The following is a 26,762-nucleotide window of genomic DNA, read 5'->3' as shown; positions in this document are numbered from 1 at the left end:
CAAGGCCCACGCCTCAGACCGCGCGGCCACTGCGGACCCCTCATCTTGAACTAAACAATTAAAGTATTTATTTTAACAGAAAATCTGTTTGCAATACACAATATTGGGTAATACAAAAACACATAAAAAATGCAATGAATGTATCTAATAAAGAAAATATTTATTTAATAATTTTCAACATGTGACTTGCTAGCAATATTTATAGAACCATCAGGAGAAGAGAATCTAAAACACAAAGCCGCCTTCCCTTTATCCAGAATATAACCAAATATATCTCCCCTTCTGTCACAATTGTTCCAAAATCTAGACGATATCAATTTCCTGATCTGAGCAATTAGTGAGAAGTCTAAAAGAGTCCCTCGTTTCAAACTGTTTACATTAGCAAGAATCAAAATTGAGATTATTTTATGAAAATATTTACATTCTTTTTAATTATACAAACTACATCTACTGCAAACATACATATTATACAACTCTTGTCGAGTTAGTATGGGAAGAATGACTATGCAATTAGTTATAAAAAGAATAAAAATTATAAATCAAAATAATACAATAAAACAATGACACAGTCACTGTGATTGTGGACGGTATGACATTGAGACTAATTGCACAAGCTTGTTCTGCTTGTGTTGTTATGAGAGGTGAAGAGAACTAATGCTGGCAACTTAAAGAACGAAACATGATCATGGTACCATTCCTCTTGCAATATTTCTGGCCTCTATCCACTTACACAAATGTGTAAAATCAATTTCTGGGATGGGATCATTCACATGTAAGCACAGTACACACAAACATTTTTGCAACACACAAACAACAAAGTTTTTTACCTGTTAACTGATATTTCCATAATTGTTGTGGTGTATCCAGTAATGTTAAATTATTTTCTGCAATTGTTCCGTGTTCACTGGCTCAGAAATCATGCAAATATCAAGCCACCATCAATCACCGAAAGTAACCCCAAAACCATTTTCAACAAGTTCTAAAAACATCATGAGTGCTGCATGGTTACTGAAACATTACACTCTTTCCAAAATATGAACAACCATAAATCAAATTATATGTACAAGATGGCAGAAGCTTACAGATAAATTTAGGAAGTCCCAAGTAGATACAAGTCAATAATCCACACAATAAAATTACAAAATCTGGACTGAATCTGTTTGACCACAGTAATGGAGAAGCATTCAGATAAAATCAAGTACACTTAGTCACCAATGTGATGAGGTTAAAATTCACATTCTTTGTTACCAGTTATCAATGTCATTTGCTTCTATCAGGAATTAAAATCAAACTGATTTACCGACTTCCGATTTGTAAAATTTAGTGTGGTGTTAGAATTTTGAGCAGACACTCCCATCATAAGATTAAAGAAAAATGCAGTCATTCACGGGAAACCAGTCTCTTTACGTTAATGTGGACACTCAAGCACTGAAACATGTATCGACAATAACAAAACCTGAGAAAAAGTATGCATTTGTATACATTTTCAATGGATTCTTAGCGGAGTGCGTAAGAGCCTTCCTAATGACACTGTAAATTTAAGGTACATAAATGTTTAACATTTATTAGTACATTTTTCCCAAACCAGAAATTTCATAAGTGTTAAAGTAGTAGTAGTAAGTTTATAACTACTACAGTCCTAACGACAAAATTAAACTTACAAATGGTGAAGAAACGAACTTCAGCAAGCAAACTGGGTTCCGTTAACCTTTATCTTCCATGCAACGATCACACTGTTAAGCTCATTTCAGCTGGATGTGCGTCACCTAAGGTAGCCCCTTATATAGAACCATTTTTAACAACTACGACTGTAATTTTGTTCACTCTTCTGTAAAGAATTCCATTAAGCTTTACAGTCATGATTTATTCATCACTTTTGACCCTTTAAAGGTTACTTTTGTCAAGAAATTCTGAAATTCCAGTCATATGGTAATAATATTATCATGAACTAAAGTCCTGTCGCAAGGAATACCAAGAACATGCCAAAATAAATAACACTTTGCAATTTGCCAGTAGTGATGGGATGAAGCAGTGAGTTAGTTATCTGGGACATGTTGAATGCAGTACTGTTAAAAGTTTTAAATACAATACACACATGTACCTATTCAACTAATCACAGAACTTGGAACTAGACAAATAAACTATTTTTTCACCTGTTTGACCAAATAATATAGAACATGCAATTCTAACTGTCCTGTAATAGCAAAATATACCACCAAAAAATGGTGTTTGACTTCAGTTCAAAATTGGTTGGAAACGGGTGCAACATAACCTTACTTCAATGTAGCCTGAAGAAAACACAACCCACAAGCAAATCAAACACCCAGTCTTGAAGCACAACAACCTGAAATCCTAAACCAGACATTGGCCAACTGCAGGATCAAACATTTATTACGTGTGTTCACTGAAGAAGACAAGAACTACAACATTCCATTGCACAAAGGGCAAAGTTGGCTTGCAGAAAGACCCATGTTTATATGAACTTTCCATAAAAAAGTAAACTTCTGTTAACAAGTGAGAAGAACATTACTAAAATATTTTAACACTAATAGTTTTCATAGGTATAGAAATTTTCTCAATACTAATATTATACTAGTTACATCACAGAGTAAAAATCTGCCTGCCAGCCCAATAGTACAAGTACTTAAATATCCTTTTCGAGTATGATAAAGGTTTTAGCAACCATACATTCATTTACATGCCTAAGAATCACATCACAAAGCACGCATGTGGCATGGAGATCAACTGTGTGTATTTTTAAACTATTACTCCAGTGAAAGAGCTCAAAGTAACCATTGCACAGGAGACTTGGTGGGCCCCCAAAGCCAGTCTGGATATAATTAAGAAAACATCTGAATGTTTCTGACAAGATCCGAATCTTAGTCGTCCAGCCTGTAGTTAGTCCCTTGACTAACTAAACCAATATGGTTATAAACACAAAGTAGCATATTTTAAAAACAATCTCGTAAACAGAATTTCTGTATAATACTTGGATTGGATCTCTGGTTTATCCGACCACACTGGGCTCTGCTGCACCTCTCTATTTTTCACATTAATACTGCAACATACAACATTGCATCATAATCATCATTTAGTTCCACCCATTCGGTATGAGGCAGCAAACACAAATTTATACAAGACGCTCCTAATAATTAATAATTAATGCTGCTACTTTACTACATCTTAGATGTGCTAAAATATCATTTGTAATTAAACATATGAGTTCATCCATTGACCTTACATGAAATTCATAACTCTGGTATTTCCACCTTACAGTATGACTTACATTGCAATGGATGTTGCACATGGCTGGCAATTGAAAGCTTTCAAATATTGTGTGGCACAATAACAAGTTTCCTTTGTTCTGTATGACTTCCTGCCATGGAAGCATAAAACAGCCTTTCCGCAGTTAATGAGTTACTTAATTTCTGTAATGTCAAGCCATTATTAAGAATAGGGATCTAAATAAGTTAGCTTACTTCATAACTCTACACTTTAAAAAATATGTTAATGTTTTATTGCTTGGACAAAAACTGCATGGTGCTTTATGACCCACGGACTTAAAACTTGCCACATGCATCATCCAATTTCACCGTTATCAATACAAGTTATCCCAAAAAACAGATAAATCTCATTAATAAAATAGCAGTAATCTCAAAGTGCACTTCATAATACTCCACATCAATTTGTATGTAGTAGTCCACCAGAACTGTCTGCAGCAGCAGACAAACATGCACTATTTATAAATATAACACTTTTTTCTACAATGCAATGCACAACTGAACAGAAGTTGCATACAATAATGACGGACAAATCAAAAGAAGTAATACAGTCAAATTGTGAGGTACCTGAAACAACACTGCATTTCACATAGTAAAATGCAATTAAATTCCCTGCCAAGCTTAATACATTTAAATATAGCATACAAAGGGTATTTAAATTAACTGGTCCGAGAGCTTTGGGGTGTGGAAAATTTAAACAGCAGAGCAAAGAGTTTGTGACTCTAAAATATGTTGCTCTTCATTTCTGACTTTCATTCAATTTCAAATATTTTATTTTTATTCAACACGTTTTTTTCTATAGGCACGTCAAAAACATAGCAAGATGTCACCCCAATTCACTCAAGACCTCTGCTCACGTATCTAAACACAATGCAGAATGATCCTCTTACAAGAGTCCCAAGCATTTCTGCAGTTTCACAAAAACTGAAATTTGTATATATGAATACCTATAAGGATCTTATTGCTGAAAGCCTTGAGCCTGTAGTAAGAGGAAGAGTCGATCAACCTGTCTTTTAGCATCGTTGTGAGATAACCTGAGAAAAATTCATGTCACAGGAAACTAAAATACTAAGGTTATCATCACAGATGACATTCCTCAATACATGTATCAGTTTCACAATCAAAATTTCCAACATCTCAGGTGTCACCTCACTCTTTGAGCTGCATATTTTACGCAATGTCATCAACTGCCACTCTTTTCATCTCCTCCTGCATGAACATAGCAACCTTTTCAATTACAACTATTTTACTGACCCTTAGGTGTTCCCACACAGCCTAATTCAGGATTTCTTTTCTAATATAATTGTACTAAATGTCCTGTCAGGTTATAGGCCGTGTGGCCCGTTGCCGTTCCATGCCACCTCTTCATTGACCTAACTAAATTTCTCTTCCCCTTGGCTTTTATGTAGCAAAATGTATAGTCATAATATTTCACCTGTTAGAAACACACGACTGTATTCGGTCAACCACGCACAAGACTATAATACATGCCAAAAAATATTCTATATCCTCTGTTGAGTCAAACTCCTAACCTTATGAATCACGACTACATAATTTATAATCTTGAGAAACTACGTCAAAATATTATTGCCATTTTTATTACGCTTAAGCTAGTCTTTTAAGCCGCAAACTGAAGACAACTGCACTATCCATTCCCCTTATAGACTACACCTGCAGCACACTACTTCTGCCACTGGATGGACAAGAAACATTTCGTAAAGCAGCGTGGATACCAGTGACTCCCAAAAGCAATGTTTCAAGTTCACAAACAGAACCATCCACAAAATTAAATCATCTGTTAACAGCAGACACATAAAAGTTACTCATATCAGGTGATACAGAAATAACTATGTTTATAGATGTATAATACTCTTGAAGAATAATAAGATTATAAGTTTTAAAATAAAGACAACTAAATACTAGTTCTTAATTCAAATACCCAATGAAATACATTGAAATTTGTGGGGCAGTTAATAAAAGGTACAAAAATGTCATACGGAATTCTGGTAACTACCTGGTGCCACAACAGAGAAGACCACAAACCACATTTTCAATGCTGCGGAAATCTGAAATTTCATATACATAAAGTGCTTCCAAAAGGCTTTAATGTTTCTGAATAATTCCTGCTTAAGTTTTTTTCTAACCTAGTGTTTGTATACAAAACATATATTAAAGTGGAATATTTATTCTAATTTGTGTGTTTTCACAACATTACAATACCATACACAACTGAAAAAAATACCACAACTGTTTCTCACAGCTGCACACTTTTTAATTTCACGCATATCAGCTTCATTGTTAATTATATTGAAATGTGAAGTAACTGAAGTGAGAACTAGTGCACTTACCGATAATACACCAGCTTCAGGGTCATAAAAATTACTAAACCTGCTAGGTGAAGAAACAGAGACTGAAGCTATTATTATTTCCAATCCATCAATGTAAAAAAAGCAGCTCCTTCCAATACAATCAGACATAGCTACAGAAATTTCTCCATTTCCCACTTCTCGAGTATCGTTTATACTGTAACATCAAGTCAGATCTGAGAAATGATAAGAGCACACTTAACTCATGAAAACATCTGACAATATCGCAGAAGTCAAGTTTACATTTATCATAACTCAAGATCTCAACGTCTACCCCGACCGCACGTTTGACACTTAAAAGTGGTCAATTCGGCAAAGACGACAACCTGCCACCACAAAAATTAATGCTGTCGAATCTGTATGATCTGAAAGTATTCAAGAACTGAGTGCAAGGATGGCATGGATAATCTTGCTGCAAACGCTGTTTACATTTCTCATATTCCATGCAACATTTTTCATTCATTATAACTCTTAACTTTCATTCTCAAGCCTTTTCTTAGCATCAGTAACTGTTCATTCATGAAGATGGTTGTCTTCTGGGTTGTAGCACCATGTAGGATGGCAGCCCTAATGATGGAGGTAGCAAGGACCTCTGAAACGTCAGTAAACTTCTACCAGACTGACTGCACGGCGCTACAACCCAGAAGACAGCCATCTTCATACTCACTGCTGTGAAAACCCCAAATCCAACTGTTCGTTCACATTCCTTAGTTGCGAAAACTTTCTCTAGTTACAGCCATCGAATTACATATTTTGTGAGACATAACTACATAGAAGCCAATATTATTGGTCAGTTTGGAATATGATTTAAATTTAATTAAACATCTGTAGCTACATCCAAACACTCCTGCCTCTCACAAAGGTATTTATTTGTAAATCAGTTACCAGTATGATATTTTGATGAATAATATCATATAACTAAATTATTAGCAACATTACCAAAGTTTTGGTATAAGTATATCTGCCTCCCACAATGGACGGATGCAATGACCCGGCCAATCGCAGCAAGGGCATTCTCCCCTTATCACTGAATCACTAACATATATTACTCTTTCTATTGATAAATTCTCATTTTCTACCTGACAGGTATAAAAACAGTAATGGTTAGTGTACAACTCCTAAATCTATCACTCTAAGAGACGAAAATCATTACTACTGAACATGAGGTAACCTTTTGGTAGAAAACTCATGGATATAAGGAATTCACTAAAACAAAAACAAAATTTATAAATAAAAATTAAGAAATACAATGCTTGAATAAAACATGCAGACCTAACTCTTCTTCCTCCCTATGGACTATCATCCTGAAATGTTGGGGGGGGGGGGGGGGGGGGGGGGGGGGGTTGTATCAGGTTTGTTGGTATGACCACCAAATGAGATAGGTCAAAGAGTAGTCTCAGATCCTCTAGAACTGGGGTTAATGTGAGAGGCCAGTGGCCCATCACTCATGAAAACCTTTGTAACTGCTAAAAAAACTCAAGAAGGCACAGACACCAGATGAATTAAAACTATGATGATCCAAGCTACAAGATTATAAAATAGACATTGGAATGTTCAAAGAATAAGTAATAAAATACCAAAGTAAAAATTAAAAAATAAGTAAAAAAACTCGGCACTGTTTTTCTTGCTGAAACAAATGAAAAAGGAAGAAGTTCTTGGCAATTATGTGTGCTGCTGGAGCGGACTGAGGAAGTAGTGAGAGATAGGGTGGGTGTTACAATAACGACAAGAACATTCCTGGTTGAGAAATGGTACTCGAAGTTGTGTACGTTCCTCCAGAAGACTCAAGAATGAGTTCATGAAACAAGTTTGGCACAGATAAATAATTTAACAGAAACAAACAGTTAATCATTGCTGATGACCTAAACATAAAAGTGGGAAGGATAAAGATTGACTGATTTATGTATAAAAATGCCAGACCAAAATCCATTTTCTTTTAATATAAAAATACCCAAGAGACCTCCGGTCCAACAAGGCCAAAAAAAAAACAAGCAGCTGTTTTTGGAATAATGCACAGTACAAAATTGAGTGGTGCTTTAATCACAAACTTTTTTTAAGTATAGAATATGATGAAGAACAAAATGCAAATAATGAATGAAGCAAATCAATGAATGGAAATAAAAGTTAAATACCCCAATATATAAATTACAGTTATTAAATTCATTCAGCATAACCAACTCCATGGACCACAGTCCTTCTTGGCAGGCCAACAGCACATTTAGCTAGTGAAGAAATTGCCCACTTTTTTAAGGAACCTCAAAGTTCACTGAATGGCAAGTTATAACATCAAAGGTATGTATGCATAAATAAAGGATATACAGAAAATGTTAAAAGAAACACTGGGAGAAAGAAGTTAGAAAAGAATCAATACTAGTGAAGAGAAAAATGGAAAAAGCCAAATTAAAAAATTTAATTTGGGACAAGATGTCATGAAACAGTTTGGTGGGAGGTGCCCATTCTACTAAAACCTGGTGTATATTACACGAGACTGCAACAGTCAATGACACACATAAAATATCTAACAGAACATGCATGGGAAACTACAAGAGCAAGGCAAGAATAAAAAAGGGTGTACTTATATCAGTCACATTTTTCAGACTGCATACAACAGCCAGTTTCAGAAATATCAAGATGAGTTTCTTTACTGTGGCTCTAAAACATAAATTGGAAAAGCAGGAAGAACTTATAGAAATGGAGCTGGCAGCTGAAACTAAATGCATATGAGGTAGATCTTGGTGTGGAAGACAATAAAGCAGAAAAACTGCAGGAAGGACAGAAGGAGACCAGTGTTAAAACCTAAAGGCCGCCATTCACGATCGCTCCATTCGTCCAAATGGCGCGGTGTCGCTCCAAAATTGTACCGTGAATGCGGAAACTGAAGTCCATTGGCGTGGCGTGGCGGGCTCGTTTGGATATTCTGTCGAGCCATAATCCATCCGATCGTTCCATCACTCCATCGCGTCATCGTATCGTGAATGGGGGAATCGGCGATCGAGCCACTCCAAATCGGTTCGTGAGTGGCGGAAACGTGGTCCATTCTCATGCCAGTCTGCCACGAGCCTTCGTCCAGTGAAGTCCAAACTTGTATAATGTCGGGTCGTGAGTTTGCTATTGAGGTGATTGAGAAATATAGAGAGTTGCCATGTTTGTGGCAGATAAGTAATGAAGACTATCATGATAAAGCTAAAAGAAGCTTAGCAATGGAAGAACTGGTGGTTTTATTTAAAACCAAAGATCCTACCGCCAACAAAGAAAATTCCCTTAGAAGTTGCTTCAGAAAGGAGCATAAGGACTTAAATTGCTTCTATTTAAGAGCCATTGCTTTGACCACTTTCGTTTTGGTTTTTTCCTTTTAATATACAGGCATACTGCCGTAGCTAGTACCAATTCTTCGTCCATCGCAAACACCACGCACTTCACAGAGGGACAACAAACCGCGACTGGCGTGACGCGACCGTGAATGTAGTACCTCTTTGGACGACATCCGTTTGGACGTCATCCATCTGGAGCGATCGTGAATGGCGGCCTTAACACTGCCAAGAATAGTATTTAGGCTCTGGCTTTCAGTTACCAGAAACTGAAGTAACTGCCAGCACATAAGTATGACAAGGACTATGGATATATTTTCAATATGAGGCTAAGAAAACAAATACCAGAATCAGTCAAGGCAAAGAATTACTTTGTGCTGATATGTACGGATCCACACGTCGTCAACAAGACATGCAGATGCTTTGGTTCAGCTATGAACGAGAGAGCTGTTGCATCTTATGGGTGTGACATGGACTATGAAAGAGGAGAAAAAATAAATTACTTGCTGTAGAAATTTATAATTTGAAAATTAGCGTAAAATAACTGCCAAGACAGAACAGGATGTAACACAGCAAGACTGCAAACGAAAGGAATGAATTGATACGGGCATGTAAAATGGATAAAAGAAGATGACCAAGAATAAGACACAACTGGACTCCACAAAGCAATTAGAGAAGAGGACAACCAAGGAAGATGTGGAAGGAAGGCATTCTACGAGCCATGACCAGTACAGGAATGGAACCAGATTGCTGAAGGTGGCATTTGGGAACAGTAAGGCATAAACATTTGTATATAGCCAAGTGCTACTCTGTAGTTCTCTGTGACATCTCTGTATACACAAAGGAATAAATAAAATTTTAAATAAAAGTTCACGTATTCTGAGTGATAAGTTTCGGAACCATAGCATCAGATTCCTTTCTTTAGGGCTGAACTAACATCAAACAAATTACTTTACCTAAAAACACCTTTCACGAAAAACACTACATATGTAACGTAAAATCTGAAGATGTTAGACATGTTCAAACAATATAAGTTACACACTGTGTTTATGGATTTAGAATCTAGGATTTAAAATCTATGAGAATTCGCCTGCAAGCACCTTGTCTTGTTATGGGCAATATAAATTAAGATAACAGAACAATATAGAATACTGTAATGATTAAATATCTCTTCAATTCACATATCCATGAGTTTAGATACCAACCAAGAAATTTTACCACTTGAATCTTGGGAGATATGTTATAAAAAAATCTCAAAATCATCTAAATTTAAAAATATGCGAACATAATATGTTCTTATACTTCACACGTTTAATTAAAAAACTGTACATGCACACATTGTTCCCTTCTTCCTCTCCCCTCACTACAATCCTCTCAGGAGTGTGAAGAGTCCGTAATGCTGCTGCTATTCCAATTCTTCATTTGTGCTTGAAATTTTGCAGCCACACTTAGGTCACTGCAGACATGATGTCCAACATAAAAATAAGTTAATTAAGCTAGCTACACATGTCACGTTACCAGTAACTAGTTAGTTAATGCACAGTTGGTACCTTAAGATCTAAGTTATTCCACACTTTCCAGTTCACCCAAACTCTTCCGTCTCTTAAAGCGACTATCATTCTGGAGGCAACAAGGGAAGTGGACACTTAGCAAGAAGACCTTTAAGGTCTATTTATCTGAGTATATGACATGCCACCAGTCCAACTTACTTTGTATAATTTATACATTTTTTAACACACAACAGTCTATGGAACAAGATTTTCTCAGTGTCAGACGAAGGCTGACAGAGGACCCCTTTGCTCTACTTTTGGGGTCCATTTATTTGAAAATATGAAAACAAAATCCACCACAATAAAATTTCTTCTCAGATGTTAAATTTACTTGAACATGGGATCAGAACACAATTTCCTATTTGCCAGGATTTTAAAATTTAGAACTTCAGAAAATAATGAATTCATACCATCGATAACAGGACACCATTTGATTCAAGAATGACGATACAGCGAGAGGGCATGACCAGGGAAACTGACTCAATGTAATTACAAAAATCAATAAAATTCTCAGTCAGGTTAACCAACACCTACTCCAACAGTGACATGATGGTAAATGGAAGGTCCTGGCCTCAATCTTGGCAAGGAGGTCCACTTACTATAAAAATTCCATGATTGCTTCAATTCATATTCTTTCCAAACAGTCAATCACAGTCATCCATTATCTGGTACTGCAAAACCTACGCAGATGAAAAAATATTGTTAAATAACCAACGAATCAATCTGTACATTCTCCTATGCTAACCTCTGCATGTTATTAAAAGTAATAGCAGATTCATCCCGTAAAACAGCCAGCTAGACTCACAGAAGATGGATAAAAATAGGTATAAAGACTGATAAATTGCAGGGATCGAGGAAAATAGCAAAACCCCCACAAAATCACAGACACAGTTCCAATGTGGCATTTCAACACTTGGAACTGCTATTCAACACAGACAAATCTTAATTTCATGTCTACATGCACACCAATATTGCCTACATTGTAAACACTAAATAAACACGATAAATCAACGTCTACTGACTATGGCTGATTGCTGTTTCACCTAATTTCCACTACGGCACTGCATTTCTTCATCCGAATGATAACAAATACTTCATTTTACACACATAACCAACTATATTTAAATATAAAATATTATCTCTGTTATTTTGCATGGGTGCGAAACATGGTCTCTCACTCTGAGGGAGGAACATAGATTCAGGTGTTTGAGAATCGGGTGTTGAGGAGGATATTTGGGCCTACGACAGAAGACGATGGGGAATGGAGAAAACTACATAATTATGAACTTAAAAATTTGTACTCCTCCCCCAATATTGTCAGGGTGATTAAGTCGAGAAGAATGAGATGGGCGGGGCATGTGGCAAGCATGGATGGGACAAGGTGTGCACCGGGTGTTGGTTGGGAAGCCTGAAGGGAAGAGACCACTGGGGAGACCTAGACGTAGATGGGATGATAATGTCAGGCGGGATCTATGGGAGATAGGAGTTGAAGGAGACTGGATTTTGTTGGCCCAGGACAGAATCCGGTGGAGGGCTTTGGTTAATTTGGTGATGAATCTTCGGGTTCGGTAAGCCATCTAGTTAGTTATGTTTTGTGGGTAAAAATAACCTTAATTTATTTTCTTACACAAATGTATATACACCATGCTCCATGTCATTTTGTACAAAAATATGTGAACATGTGCTTACCACAAACCGAAATTCCCAAAAATATCATGACTTCCTATGCCCAAAACAGTTTCATCCCAGAGGTTCTTATAAAATTATTAATACATTCTTGTACTATGGTCCCTATATTACAATTTATCTTACTACACCATTAACTATCATTTTTTCTACTTAGAACTCTCTATACATACAAAAGTTTAATATATTTACAGGATTTAAATTTTAATTTTAGAATAACCAAAATTCTTTTAACTTTAAATGTTATACTTGTTTCATGTGAATTTATATGAAGATTAGGTATCATAAATTTGAGATCAATAAAATTTAGAAGAGGGTAATTATTGCTCAGTATCACAATTCTAACACCTTGATTCATTCCCGAATAGACATTTCCTCATAGTTAACTTTAAATGATAAGCACAGTTAATGGACTGGAAATGACTGACACTATAACATTTTCTCATCAATATCCCACTCCTTTTAATAGGCTTATGAATGGTAGTATGGCAAATACCTCATTTGAAATATGCAAAAGTAAAGACATTCCTGTGACGAAGAAGCATATGGATATGGTCTTGGAGGAAGAACTCTCTCCACTGTTAACACATTCACTGCCAAAATAGACTTCCATTGATTTATCAATGAGGTTTCTTAATACTGCCAGAGAGGACTTCATTTTGATCTTATGCACCTCTCTTTACAAATTGAATATGACAGAGGAAGAATGAATCTTCACTGAATACAGGTTAAGGGCAACTTAGATCACTAGACATTACCAAGTGCCCATTTTTCTTCTCTAATTTGTATTTTCCTCCCTCATCACACACCCAACACATTCCTGTTTGGTCTATGCAGTAATAAGCCAACCTACGTAAGTCACAGTAGCTGTCAGAATTATCATCAAAAGCCAATAAAGACATTTCAGAATCATCACATTACTAGGGTCAGCCAATATTTTCAAAATGAGATCATCATCATCATCGCACCATTCCAACCTTCACTGCCAATCCTGCATTGCAATTTGCACTGAGATAGCAACATGAATTAATGCTTGGGGCATTTTATAATCCCTGATCTCATGCAATAATCATAAACCAAACAAATTTGTACACACGACATCAAGTTGTAACAGCTGCCAAAGCCAGGCATAAATCAACACATTGAGCAGCGGCAGTCCATAACAATTGTGAAAATAAAGAAATTTCTCCATGTAATACAAAAGACAATAAAGAGTATGAAGGAAGTGTTATTTTATCTTCCGCAGTTCGCTGTCTTCAACTATTTAATCACAGACTCCTAACACTACAGAAAAGATTTCTTGACTAGTGAAGCACTAATCAATGCTAATTGTGTAACAATTTCCTATCATATGATGAGGACATCTCCACTCCCACACCATGAAAACGAGCATCTAAAAGAACACTGAATGTATGGGAAAATGGTAAAAAGATCATTCAAATTCCTACCACAAAGGTTCACAAATACTTGACAAGACACTGCAAAGAGTGTCTCAAACAAAAGTCCTAGGGGAAACGATAATTTTTGTGCTGCCTGAAGGATGCTACACATTCTATCGAAGTCTACTAGAAGTAATGTAAAATATCCTTTATTTTTTTCATAAACTTGCAAAATATAATTCTTTTTTCAGACAAAATCACACTCTTGGACATTAAACCCTGACATTTAATATAATGGTTGTATTTAAAAGCTTGGCAGTGAATGTGTTAAGTGTTTTGGAAGTACGGAAGCTTCCTTATTTGTTACGTGGCACAGAAGGAAAACCTTCCAAGGATAGGAATAATCATAGTAATAGCTTCAGGCTCTGTAGCTCTGCTCACGAAAGGGCAGGAAACACGCTAAACCAGAATGATTCTGAACGTGGTGAGGAGGGAAATTCAACACTTCTGCAAGAAATTAAATCTTTGATACTCAGTCCATAACCCACCAATATTCAGATACATCTGAATATTACATATTATGGCACTTTAAATGATGAGGTATAAATCCATACAGACAAAATTAAATACTTCAAAGAACTTGCAGACTTGCATAAATAAGTTTGCATTCTAAAAGTAAAGTTATCCTAATGACCATACCATGAAGGAATATGGGTGCAGTGGTGGTAAAGCTCAATGCTTTCTTAACCTGGGCACTACTTGGAGGTAGGTGGTCACCTTCCTACTTTGGCTGCTTCAATCCCAGGTAAACAGCTCCTAGCCAATCATGGTCTGTTGGCTGGCAATTATACACCAATTTTCGAACTTGCAGTACATCACTCCAGTGATTAAAGCTATTCCAACTCAGATCTGCATGGATGCCAACTTCAAATCAAAGTAGGTCAGGAATAAGACCTAATATCAGAATGTGAGATTACACAAAGAGGGGTAGATAAAAATGTAAAGGTGGCCTGTCTTTCCTAATTACCTTTCCAAATTCCTTTTCACTCACACACTTATGTGACATAACCTGACTTTTCCTGAATTAATGCAGTTAAGTATTTATGGCTTGCTTCCTCTACTTTCCTTGTTACCTCCATCAACGCCACCTGTACAAATACATTACCAACAGAACACTCATTTGAAAGTCCCACGCTGCTAGCTGTTCATCACACGTATTACAGGTAGGTGGAACGAAAGTGCCGCAGTATTGTGATGATACAAGTCATTAGTATCACTGTGACAGGAACTGGGAGGGCAGTGGCCAGGTTGTAAATCGGACAATACGGACACTGGCTGCTCCCACACACCTCGCAGATGTTCAGCAAATATGTGTTTAGTGAGTCAAAGATGGTCTCATTGAAACGTTCTGTAACATACACAAATTCAATGCGCTCACATCTACTACAAATCCAACTACACACCAACAGTTTCTTAAAACAAAAATTTCCCACTGTTTTAGCCCACAACCAAAAACACTTGTATGTAAATTGCCACCTTCATGATGAAAATTATCCAAACTCCCTTTGTGCTTCTTAATTACAATGACTTAAGAGTTAAAAAACTTCTTGATGCTTTAATACTAATGTATACTTTATTTGGAATTGCTAATGCCATTCAGGGATAAATATAATCTGCCTCAACCTTTCATCTGGAGTCTATTGCTGCATGGCGTTTGTTCCATGACTTCTTAAAAGTCACACTGTTTCATACTAACATCGTATATGAATATGTTATAAGGACACGCAATGGAGAAAGCGATCAGAAAATAATAAGGACAGGTAAGATTTAAGGTTTGCACAGCGGTGAGTATGAAGATTTCTGTCTTCTGGGTTGTTACGCTGTGTAGTCTGGTCGATGTTTACCAACGTTTCAGAGGTCATACTGCCTCCGTCATCGTCCTGATGACGGAGGCAGTATGACCTCTGAAACGTTGGTAAACATCGACCATACTACACAGCTCAACAACCCAGAAGACGGAAATCTTCATACTCTGATGACGGAGGCAGTATGACCTCTGAAATGTTGGTAAACATCGACCAGACTACACAGCGCAACAACCCAGAAGACAGAAATCTTCTAATAAGGACACATTTGTTATTTAATCCAATGAGCAAGTTTGTTTTATAATGTGCTCTATAGATTTGAGTCTCAAACACTGCTGGTAATTCAAAACAATCATAGTACATCTTATTCCAAAAATTTTAATTTGGGAGATGATCCACACAAATGAATTGAACAATGTAGGAGGGAAGGGGGTAGTGGCCATACTCCTTTCATAAAATAATGTAGCTAAATAACTCCAAGAAGCTGAAGCAGAGACCCTTTTGTACTTTGGGGGGGGGGGGGGGGGGGGGGGGGTTGACACCATTGCTTTTTACAGGTAGAAACAATGGGTGGTTTTTCAGCTCAGGGGATTGGGCAGAATCTAATAATTCCCCATCATAAAAAAAGCCACCATGTTACAAAATGTTACAAGGGACCTTGGATTTGGACTGATTCTTTTGTAGGAGTCACAAAATAATAAATAGAAAGAGAATACCTAGAAGAGATCTTGACTTGCAAATTAAAGATAAAACACCGAAAGAATCTTACCAAAGCGATAAATCACAGTAAACAAAGCAGCAAAATACCAACAGCTGCAGAAGACAACAAAATACTTTTATCTACGGACTCACCACTTAGTGAAAATAGTAACAAAACAATAAGAAAAGAGATGTTTGATAAACATCTGAAAGAAGTATTTATTAGCAAACACAACATTCAAACAAGACTGCTTACCTGGCGCATAGTAATCATACACTCTAATAGGGAGATACCGAGACATGTTGGCAACTGGGTACCACCGCTCTACTGTGAAGTTGACACATGTATCCTTCTTATCCAACTGAGAAAACATAAAACAATATAATTTAAAACTTTCCAAAAGAAAATTAACCACTGAAACTTCTTCCACAGTTACGTCACAATTATGAAATACTTAACATATTATCTGAAGCATTCAAAATATATTCCAATGTTGCCTTGTTTTAATATTTTGAAGAAATAATACAAATTAAAAAATAAATAACTTTGATAGCTGCGTGGCTTAAACAGCTGAAACCAGTTCCTGCTTAAAGCTGAGGGTGTGTAGGAGCGACTGATTACAAAACTGTTTCCCCCAGTCAAATAACAAATTATAATTAAGGAATACTCTTCAGTATGCAAAATAAGAGCCAACTTACGGAAATTTCCCCATCGTGGTAAAAAATATAAATAGCACAAATCTTTTAAGAAATTTTTAACATCTTCCTACACTGAAATTTACATATTAACAACAATTTACAATAAGTTAACTTGAAATAAAATGATAATACAGTAGATTCTGGTTAATTGGGCCATCAGTTAATCGGGGCAGCCGTTTATTTGGGACAAATCTTAAAGAACCTTTTTAACTCTTTATGCGGAACTTCGCATAATTGGGGCAGCTGCTTAATTGGGCCAAAGTGTTCTAGTCCCGATGTATCCAAATTAACCGGAATCCACTGTACTAAAAATTAATACCATCAAATAATTTAATTTAAGATGAAAATGGCCCTGTCACACATATGACTTGATGTTTACTTCAATATCAACTTAAAATAATTTAAATTAAAAGCAACTAAGTATAAAATCTAGCAGTGGTACATATTTCACATTTATGAAGTGAATACATTGTCATCGACTCAAACATCAAGACATTAACAACTCCACAGTGCAGAGCAATTCTTGATAATCTGATACTTCCTAAACTGGTCAAAAAATTCCTTACCCTTTCATGGAACATCAAATTTCTTTAGGATAGTAATTTATTAAGATCCATTTTAATATAATGCTTCTACGTACACCAACATCTCTTAAGCAGTCTCTTCCCTTCAGGTTTTACAAGTCACACTTTGTATGTACTTTTCATCTGCAATTTATAAATATAGCCTAGTGCGCTATATTTACATCTCATCCTCCTTAACTTAATAACTCTAAAAATGTATGGTAAAGAGCCCAAATTTGAAAGCTCCACATTATATAATTTCTTCCTCCGGCTGATACTTCTCACTTTGGTCCAAATACTCTCCTCAGATCTTTGTTTTCAAACTTCATCACACAAAGTTTTCTATGCATTTATTTGTAGACAAACCTCCACACTAGCATCTAACACTGTTTCTGCAAATTCCTTCTTTATAAAAGTGGAGTACCATATGAACCAGACACCAATATGTTATGGATCTGCAAGGGCATCATATGAGGCACACTTGCGGCATTAATTAATTTCCTTTACAATTTTAACAACCTCTTAAGGTCCATTAAAATTTCTGAGTGTAAGACATATTTTACACCTCCATCATTTCCTGCTTATAACGCTCTGTTACATAGCTTCAAACACTAAATAAATTATACTCACAAAGTCAAAGTAGAAGAGAACTTTGCGTTCCTGGAAACGAGCACGTTGCAAATTACGAACTTGTCTTGAGCGAATGTATCCATCAAGATCTTGCTGCTGGACTATATAACCCGTAGGAATTGTAACATCCAACACAGCCAGTCCTGATCGTACAGATTCATTCAAATTTGTCCACCTGGAAGAAGCAAACCATAATCAATATTTTAAAAACGATATGCATGATTTCTGTCAAAAACATTTCAAACGTGTCACACAACCAACAAACCAATGCCACAGGACATTTTTTCAAATGCTAATAGTCACACTGATTGACAAGGTATTTCACACTTTTACACAACCCACAGGTTCTTTACCATGTTAAACACCATTACCATCACAAAACTACACCATTTCACAACTCATTCTCTTCAATCCATACTGTCACACCCTAATTCTCCATGAGAAAATTCTGAAGGTGATGGATGACATTCAAGACGTGTCTACGATCTACATGCAATCTTTGAAGCAAAGATCCATTCATTTGTTTTTTAAGAAACAATTACCTAAAGTTAAATTTTAACAGGGAAATTGTTCACGGGCTTCATTTATGTTTTATGTCATTAATCTTAAGTAGCAGTTGTAACAATATCTCTTTTGAACCATTTTACTCAATAATCAGTGTTCATATTACAACATTACACCAATACTTCAACAACACCACAGGCATGTCCACAGAAAAAAATATTTGAAGCTAGGATTTCTGGTCACAAGCACTCTGAATTAATGAGGTTTTACTCTAACAGACTGGGATACTGGGAACGACCCGTTCTTCAAGTGCCTGAGCACTGCGGGTCCCATCCTTTTCGTTGGTTTTGATCTTTAGACATTTTGATAGGACTCCTTGGACGAGGGATCGGCCCGTCGCAAGGCCTCTACCTGTACACAGAACATAACAACACATAAAAACGCAAACACGAACAAACATCCATTGCTTGAGTGGGATTCGAACCCATGGTCCCAGCGACCAAGCGGCACAAGGCCCACGCCGCAGACCGCGCAGCCACTGCGGACCCCACTCTAACAGACAGGCAGAACAAATTACAAAGTGTCCCACCATGCAGTTTTCTCCAATCTCTGTCACTTTTACTCTCTTAGGTACAAATATTCTCTCGAGTACGCTGTTCTCAAACACCCATATTCTACGTCCTATCCTTACAGGAACATATCAACTTTATCGCTAACACAAAATGAGATAAAATATAAATTTTGCTTTTAGGTTTACTGACAAAAAATAATAAATTTCTCATCCATCTAATTCATGTTCAGGATAAACCTGGCTGCATTACCTCTGGCAGCAGTGATATGTGATGTGAGACTGATTCCTGCCATGAAAGTCGGCTCGTGTGTACAGTGAGAAAGCTCGCACTGGTGGTTCTGTCTGGAACTTGCCGATGTCCACATTGTACTGCACTGACATCTGTAGAATGGCATAGCCAGCTCCTTTGGCCTGTACCTTTACAGTGCCCCATGCCTCAGGAATCTGCAAAATACATTGGAATCTAACCATCTTCATCATGTAAAGAGATGAATGTTACACAGTCTAATCAATAAGGCCAAAACCATTTGCAAAGAAAATCATGAATGTTCCAGTGAAATAATGAACATCGGACATGATTCGGCCCTGAATATCTGTGGCTGGACAAATGTTGTCCCACGAACATTAAAAGTTAACAATGCACTTTTCAAGACACAAAATACTCTACGTTGAAGATATTTTGCACAAGTACCTCTATTCTCTGGAGCTGGGCAAGATTCTTCTCATTGACATATAGATTCCTGACATGACCTTGAAGTGACGTGGCTTCCACAGTCACAGACAAGGACGACACATCACGAATTCGCTGCCTCACTGTATACTCAACCAAAGCCTTCATTGCTACTGCAGAATCCTGTAATATACAATCAAAAAATTATCATCTTAGCTACTTATCCAACCACAAACGTTTAAAAACATTTGCACTACATCAACCACAGACACTGTTGATTAATTCAAAGACACCTGGTAGCAGCACAGGAACTTATATCTGCATCACGCCAGATTTTAAAGCGTGCAGTTCTTGATACATCTCTATATCTGGTGGTTATATACAGGATGATGTGTTAGGATTCATGACAAACGAAACTATTTCACAAGCAAAAGTTGTGCTTCACCGCTTTCCCAAAATAATGCAAAGTTAAGGTAAGTATCTGAACTAATGAGTATTATGTACATACATGAATAAAAATCACCAAAATTAACAAGTGGTTGGATGAAATAAGTAAACAAATCACATTCATTTGAGACAAGCTTCCCTGGATTAAAAATACATGGAAATGCTGAAATTCAGATCAAATTCTAAATCCATGCTTAATTTCCTGACATACTCTTTAAATTCACTGTTCCTGACACAATCTGACCAGTCAACTTCATTAAATTCCTGTTTATAAACCAGGTTTTAGTATGTAAAGTGCATCAGGGAACATTTAGAAGACAACAGTCTTCTGGGATGATGAGCTGCATAGTCTGGTAAAAGCTTACCGATATTTTACATGATTACATGGCACAACTTCCCAAAAGACAAGTCATCTGCATTCTTGCCATCAAGAGAATGTGAAATCTCATCAGGTAATTTGGCAGGATACCCAATGCTCTGGCTAACATTCAAACTGATTCAATAAAATCTTCTTGGGCAATCAGCCGCGTTAGCTGGTTACCGTAGTAAACTGACGTTTCAGGAACAAACTCTGTCCTCATCTTCAGGGTTCTGATGTGACTGAGTTACACAGGCGACTTCCGAGGATCCAGTCACATCAGAACCCTGAAGATGGGCACAGAGTTTGTTCCCAAAACGTCAGTTTACTACGGTAACCAGCTAACGCGGCTGATTGCCCAAAAAGATTTTATTGATTGTACTCGCCGCGAAAGTCTCAAATCCTATTTCTCTATTTCACAAGATGCAACAAAGGATTAAGGCAGAGTCTAATTTTCTTAATCTGAAAGTTTTTCTGGTCACATCACTAATAAACCAATGTACAAATCTCATTAGTCAAGAGAAATTTTGTCACAGAGATAAGGCAATGAGTACCTGTGTGGATGCCCAACCTCCATCCGTTAGCCGCTGGGAATTGAGCCACTTCACAATGGGGTCAATCATCAATTCCTGTCGAGCTACATAAGTCAGTAGAGCGTAAGCTGTGGCCTGTATGTTAGTTGAGTCATATTTATATGGAAGCCTTGGCAAAGAGAATGGCTTTTGATTTTCCATTTTGTACGGTGGTGGAGGCACAGCTTCTTTCGCCCAGTACATTAAACCACCTGAAAGAAGTAAGTGAACATTTCTCTTGATACACTGACCTAGAAAAGAGTGCTGACTTCACTGATACATCTTCAGCATTTTACAGCACATGCTGTATGGCAGCAATGGTATATTATATATAGGAACGTCCACTATATTTATTATAGTGGTTAGTGACTGTCATGCGTGGATGTCTCACTCTATTCCTTGCATTATCCATCTAACACAGTTCATCTAAACTTATCTGACAAAGCACTACACATCACCAATGACACATCTGGTGGCCTCCAAAATTCTGGTGTAAGGATAAACAATAAGTGAACAGGACAATACGTTGAAAGTATTAAAAACACGCCTCCACAAGCTATATTCTGAAGATGCACTTTAATAATATCCTACCAACTGGCATCTTTCCTTTAAGTTTACTAACCAAAATGTGACTTGTATTTCATGTTTTCCAAATTACAATAGGTAACAATATCAACTGTATTTTTTTTAAAGCTTTTTGGTTGTGTTTTATGTAAACTGTTCAATCAGATTTAAATTTCACTTGCACAACTGCAGGGTGCCCCAAAAAAAATGTAAACATAATATGGAATATTAACCTTGTTATTGATCTCTATGTTGTTTTATGAGGGGAATCCAGTGTGGTCTACACCTAACAGATGATACCACAGTATCTTTTCCCATGATTCATATACGTAAAGTTGGGGAGGGTCGATGGAGTTTCAAGCAAAACAAAATACTTTTGAAGTGGCACTTAAAATTCAAGAATGTGCCTGAAGTGCAAAGATGGTGGACATATGAATTTGAAACCACACCCCCAACACAATTAACAATTAAAAGAATTCAAGATGAATTAGAGACGTACAGTACTGTGAACGACGTGTAAGCAACACTCTGGTAGAACACACACACTCTACTATGTGTTACAGCAGTTAACACAATTGTTGAAAATATCTTTCAGGTGCTGTGCTACTGACATGGGATTTCAAAGTCAAATGTACAAAGGCTTCTCTAAACAGCCAAGTGGAAATACTATTCGCCAAAGTTACAGCATGCAATGACTGAAGACAATCCTGACCGCAGACTTGAATTTTGTAAACGGATTCAGAGAAAGGCAGGTGACGACGCAAAGTTCCTGGGCATGATTGCTTGCAACATCATCCCCACCCAAACTCATCCCTTTAACTCACCTTCTCGTCGAGCATGTTTGGCAAGGATGCCAAATGCAGTTTCTGCTGTTGATGCTTTACTCAGCAATAGAGAATAAGCAACAATGGCTACTTCAAAAGGTTCGCCATGTTCATCCAGAAGCTTTAAGTTACGTTCCAGCCACCTGATTGCCTTGTTCTGGGCTGTAGACACCTGTGACCCTAAGCCCTATGAACAGTACCAAAAACATTCACTTGAAAGCAGCTTCTCCATGGAGCAAGGTCCTTCAGGTAGTCAAAAAACACATACGAAGGTACTAACAAAAATACCCAAGCCAAAAGTGTTCCACAAGTCTACCACTGGACCTTATTACAACTTAATTCAATCTAGCCCATGCCTCTCCTCTTTCTCTAATTTTAATATCATCTTCCAATCTACGGCAATATTTCCCAAGTGAAAGATTATTCTCTTCCGGTTTTCTGTCAAAAATTTTGTATTTCTCATTTCCCCATGCATGTTACATACCTCACCCACCTCATCCCTGCAATAATCATTAAATGAAGAATACAAATCATGTATCTCCATATTATGCAAGTTTCTTTAATCCCTTGTCACTTTGCCTTTCATACATTAAAATATCAATCTCAGTACTATGGTCGCAAATGCCATGAATATATGATATTCCCTCTGTGCAGCATGCCAAGTTCCACATTCACGTTAAACAATGTTCCAACACACGCCTACTTAAAATCTTTAGGATTCTCCAGGCTGCTGCTCTACGACTCACCCCTGTTAAGTCTTTAACTGTTTCCAGCATGATGAGAACGTGTGCAGTCAGGGAGATGTTGCGGAACTTCACGTGATCATCGGGCCACACCAGAGAGTCGTTCATCTTACGATCTGGGGACCACGTCACCTCATAAAAAGCTCCGTCCCACGTCTGATGCTTCAGAACCCATGACACAGCTTTAGAGATCACCTACATGCAAATCAAACACTATCAGCAAATGGAACAAAGTTGTTTTAATAAATCATCATTATTTGATAGCTCAAAGAATACTTTCTACACACTCTCTTTTCATGCATGTCATTGTACTCGTTCTGTGATATGGTATATGTTGAGAACTCAGTGCAATCATCCTACTGTTGCACCTCTCGGCAAATGATAACATAAAATGTCACGTAATTTCTACCGATACAATTTGTTTCTTTTCTAAATGTACATACGTCCTCATTTACTGAGAACACTGCTGAGCTTTCTCTGGTTAAGATCAGGTATTTCTGCCTCTAAATACTTGTAACTTATCACACACAAAGGGGTAAAATGAGTAGTGATTAACTGTTATAGACATATCTGCATCAGCAGTGCGCATTACTCTTGATTCTTGTAGATATGATTTCACCAATACTATTTAAGTGTCCGGAACATTGTGATATTTGTTTTGGGAAGGGTGTCACTTGACGTTTCAGCATCTCTTATTAGGAATGCATAACAGTCTTATTTGTGAGATTTGAGTTTAGTGGTTGTGAAGATTTGGATTGCGGTCTACTGGGGTATAATGCTGTGTAGTCTTGCAGTGGTTTACCAACATTTCAGAGGAAATGACTTCATCCAATAATATTAGTAACTATGCGGTTTCATAACCCAGAACACCATATTCAACTGTCTTATTTCTAGTAACTAGACAATGAACCAGTTAAGTATTACGTTAATCAATAATTGTTTTCAGAATAGCAAATCTCCGAACTATGATTTGAACTTGCGACCTCCAGTACAACAAGAACCAGAGCCACACATTACTGCACAACACTTAATTTATCAAGAGAGTCAAAACACGTTCTTAGAACTGGGAGATGCATATCACATGTATCATTATTTGCTGCTTTGTTTCTACACCACAGGTTGGCAAATATTTTTCCAGGCAACCAGAATGTGTCTCACAAGAGAAAATCTGTATTTAAAGAATTCTAAAATCAGTTATTCACACTGACTCCAACACATTTTATTTTATTTTATACTAAACGAGGGTCATAAAAACACCACTGCTTAAACTTAACAACAGCAGCAGCAGCAACAACAACAATTTAAGTAGCTTAGCAATTGAATTGTTTTCATTAAAATGACAAAATTGCACACACATGGATTTGACAATCTCTAAGGTGCCATTATCATGGAAGATGATAATCATTATTAAATAATTTATGATGATTATATTATTAGTGAAAAATACTTGATGTCACTCCATTAAATGTGATATCAAGAATTCCATTATGAGCCGGGATAGCTCAGTCAGTATAGTGACTAGCTACGGGCTGGACGACCGGGGTTCGATCCCCGACAGGGGCAGAGGATTTTTCCTCTAGCCTCTGGGGCCCACCCAGCCTCCTCTACAATGGGTACCGGGGTCCTTTCCCGGGGGTAAAGCCGGCCGGGGCGTGATGCTGACCACTCACCCCCATCTAGTGCCGAGGTCAAGGAAGAGAGGAGCTATACCTCCACTCACCCCAAACGCCTACATGGCGTATAGTGGGACAAACTTTACTTTACTTATCAAGAATTCCATTGGAATGTCAGTGTACTACACACAGTGCACCTATCCTACGTTGTTTCTTCTGCAACCTGATTACAATACCGTCTCCAAATAGAGTACAAGAAAGGAAAACACTTTGTAATGGCTGGATCATTAATAATATTGAAATGTCATGAATCATAGCTTTCCCACCTGCACGACAGGTACTCTATTAACTAATTCACATCCATATTACCTCGGTATCAATATAAATGAAGTTTTCCCACTCATAGAAACTTGCTTCCTGAAGCACCTGGGCAACAAACGCTGTCAGCCACACACTGGATGCCGACTGGTTCCTGTAAAGGAAGACAGCTACATTACTCAACACACTCTGAAACCACAAGAATGCAAATACAAAAGCAACAATAAATTAAAAGTTTCTCAAATGCCTAAGCACATGCTATGAAGGCGAAGGGGACACTGAGCTAAACTTTCACATATTCCACGTTTTGATACTAGTTGTAGAGATGTGGTTAACACTGTGCTCTGATCACACTACCTCCTGGGTAATAACCTTTAATATCCAGTCATCAGGTTGTGTGTGACCCTGAGCTGGTCTCACTCAAGTGGCAGTATCCTTGAACCTACTCCTAACAAGTAAAAAGGTGCAACATACCAGTCACTCCTGAAGGAACTGAAAGACCCATCTTTCTTCATGAAAGACAACGCGCGCTGGTACCCAATGTTCATGTGGTAGAAAGAATGTTTCTCCTGAGTCCTGTTACGTTGGTTGATGAGACGCATGTACATCGTAGTCATCATGTTAGCAGCAAAACTGAACACAGTCTGCTCAGCACTGTCCTGTGTATCAAGACATCAGATTCTAATAGTAACCAAACAACCACATAAATCTGCATAAAGCAGATTACATTAGCAGGGAACCAGAGAAATTTGGAGTAGCCACAAGATGTACAGTTTTGTCCATTACTTGGCATTTACTATCTTTCTATTTGCTCTTAAACTGCTGCTGTTTCTGTAACTTTCTTCCGAAGAAAGAAAATAAATAAACTGGAGAGCATTACTTGTAACAAGGTCATAAATGCCAGTCACTTAGTAAGAGAGTTGAAACATAAAGAACGTAGCTACTTCAGGCGCATGGCAGATGCTGGCTTGCCAGTCCACTATGTTGCCAGGCGCGTCCAGCTGAAGCATGCGAAGAATTATTAGCAAGGGCAATGTCGCAATTTGTATTTTGCCCCCTCTGCATGCCAGCCGCCTCTGTTCCTGTAAGTCACTTTAGTATCCATTAAAACGGAGGTTCCCAAAGTGTGGGGCGCGTCCCCCTTTTTTAATGAAATATGGAGAAACATTTTTAACATCCTTCCCTTGATTGAGGCAGTTCAGCAGTAGCAGCCATCAAAACAAAGTATCGTTCTACGATGAACCTGGAAAACGACCTTAGAGCGGTCATTTCAAAACCCCAACCTCGGTATGATAAGTTATGTTCACAGAAGCAACCACATCCATCCCACCAATCCAGGTATGAAGCATATATTTTATTACAGTTTTTTAAATTAAATGCAGTGAATAATATATACTAAATTATGAAAAAAATGTATACTCATAGCTAAATTTTATGTCAAGTCTGTTTGCTTGCACTTGTTCTGGAAGGGGGGCATGATATTTATGAAATGCTGTAAGGTATAAAAGTTTGGGAACCTCTGCCTCAAAATAATTTATAATGTAAATAACCA

General features: G+C 37.3%; 1 protein-coding gene across 2 annotated transcripts in view; it reads right to left on the bottom strand.

Moving 5' to 3' along the window:
- Nucleotides 1-139: 139 nt before the first annotated feature.
- Nucleotides 140-26,762, bottom strand: part of Mcr (macroglobulin complement-related) — an 89,339-nt gene continuing 62,716 nt past the window's right edge. For both annotated transcript variants that reach the window (XM_087348447.1, XM_087348448.1), the window contains 10 exons: nucleotides 25,685-25,869; nucleotides 25,262-25,364; nucleotides 23,283-23,474; nucleotides 22,537-22,723; nucleotides 21,131-21,360; nucleotides 19,793-19,954; nucleotides 19,352-19,545; nucleotides 18,027-18,201; nucleotides 16,391-16,496; nucleotides 140-14,978 (listed from right to left, as the gene is read on the bottom strand). In XM_087348447.1, coding sequence (XP_087204573.1) covers nucleotides 14,788-14,978; nucleotides 16,391-16,496; nucleotides 18,027-18,201; nucleotides 19,352-19,545; nucleotides 19,793-19,954; nucleotides 21,131-21,360; nucleotides 22,537-22,723; nucleotides 23,283-23,474; nucleotides 25,262-25,364; nucleotides 25,685-25,869 — 1,725 coding nt within the window. In that variant the 3' untranslated portion in view covers nucleotides 140-14,787. The remainder of the gene's footprint in view (nucleotides 14,979-16,390; nucleotides 16,497-18,026; nucleotides 18,202-19,351; nucleotides 19,546-19,792; nucleotides 19,955-21,130; nucleotides 21,361-22,536; nucleotides 22,724-23,282; nucleotides 23,475-25,261; nucleotides 25,365-25,684; nucleotides 25,870-26,762) is intronic.

Source organism: Zootermopsis nevadensis, unplaced genomic scaffold (genome assembly GCF_977971745.1).
Source record: "Zootermopsis nevadensis isolate Lab colony 2312 unplaced genomic scaffold, Znev_1.0 Znev_ptg000013l, whole genome shotgun sequence".
Taxonomy (NCBI): Eukaryota; Metazoa; Arthropoda; class Insecta; order Blattodea; family Termopsidae; genus Zootermopsis; species Zootermopsis nevadensis.
Note: the sequence above shows the minus strand (reverse complement) of the source record. Positions and strands in the feature narration are given on the sequence as shown.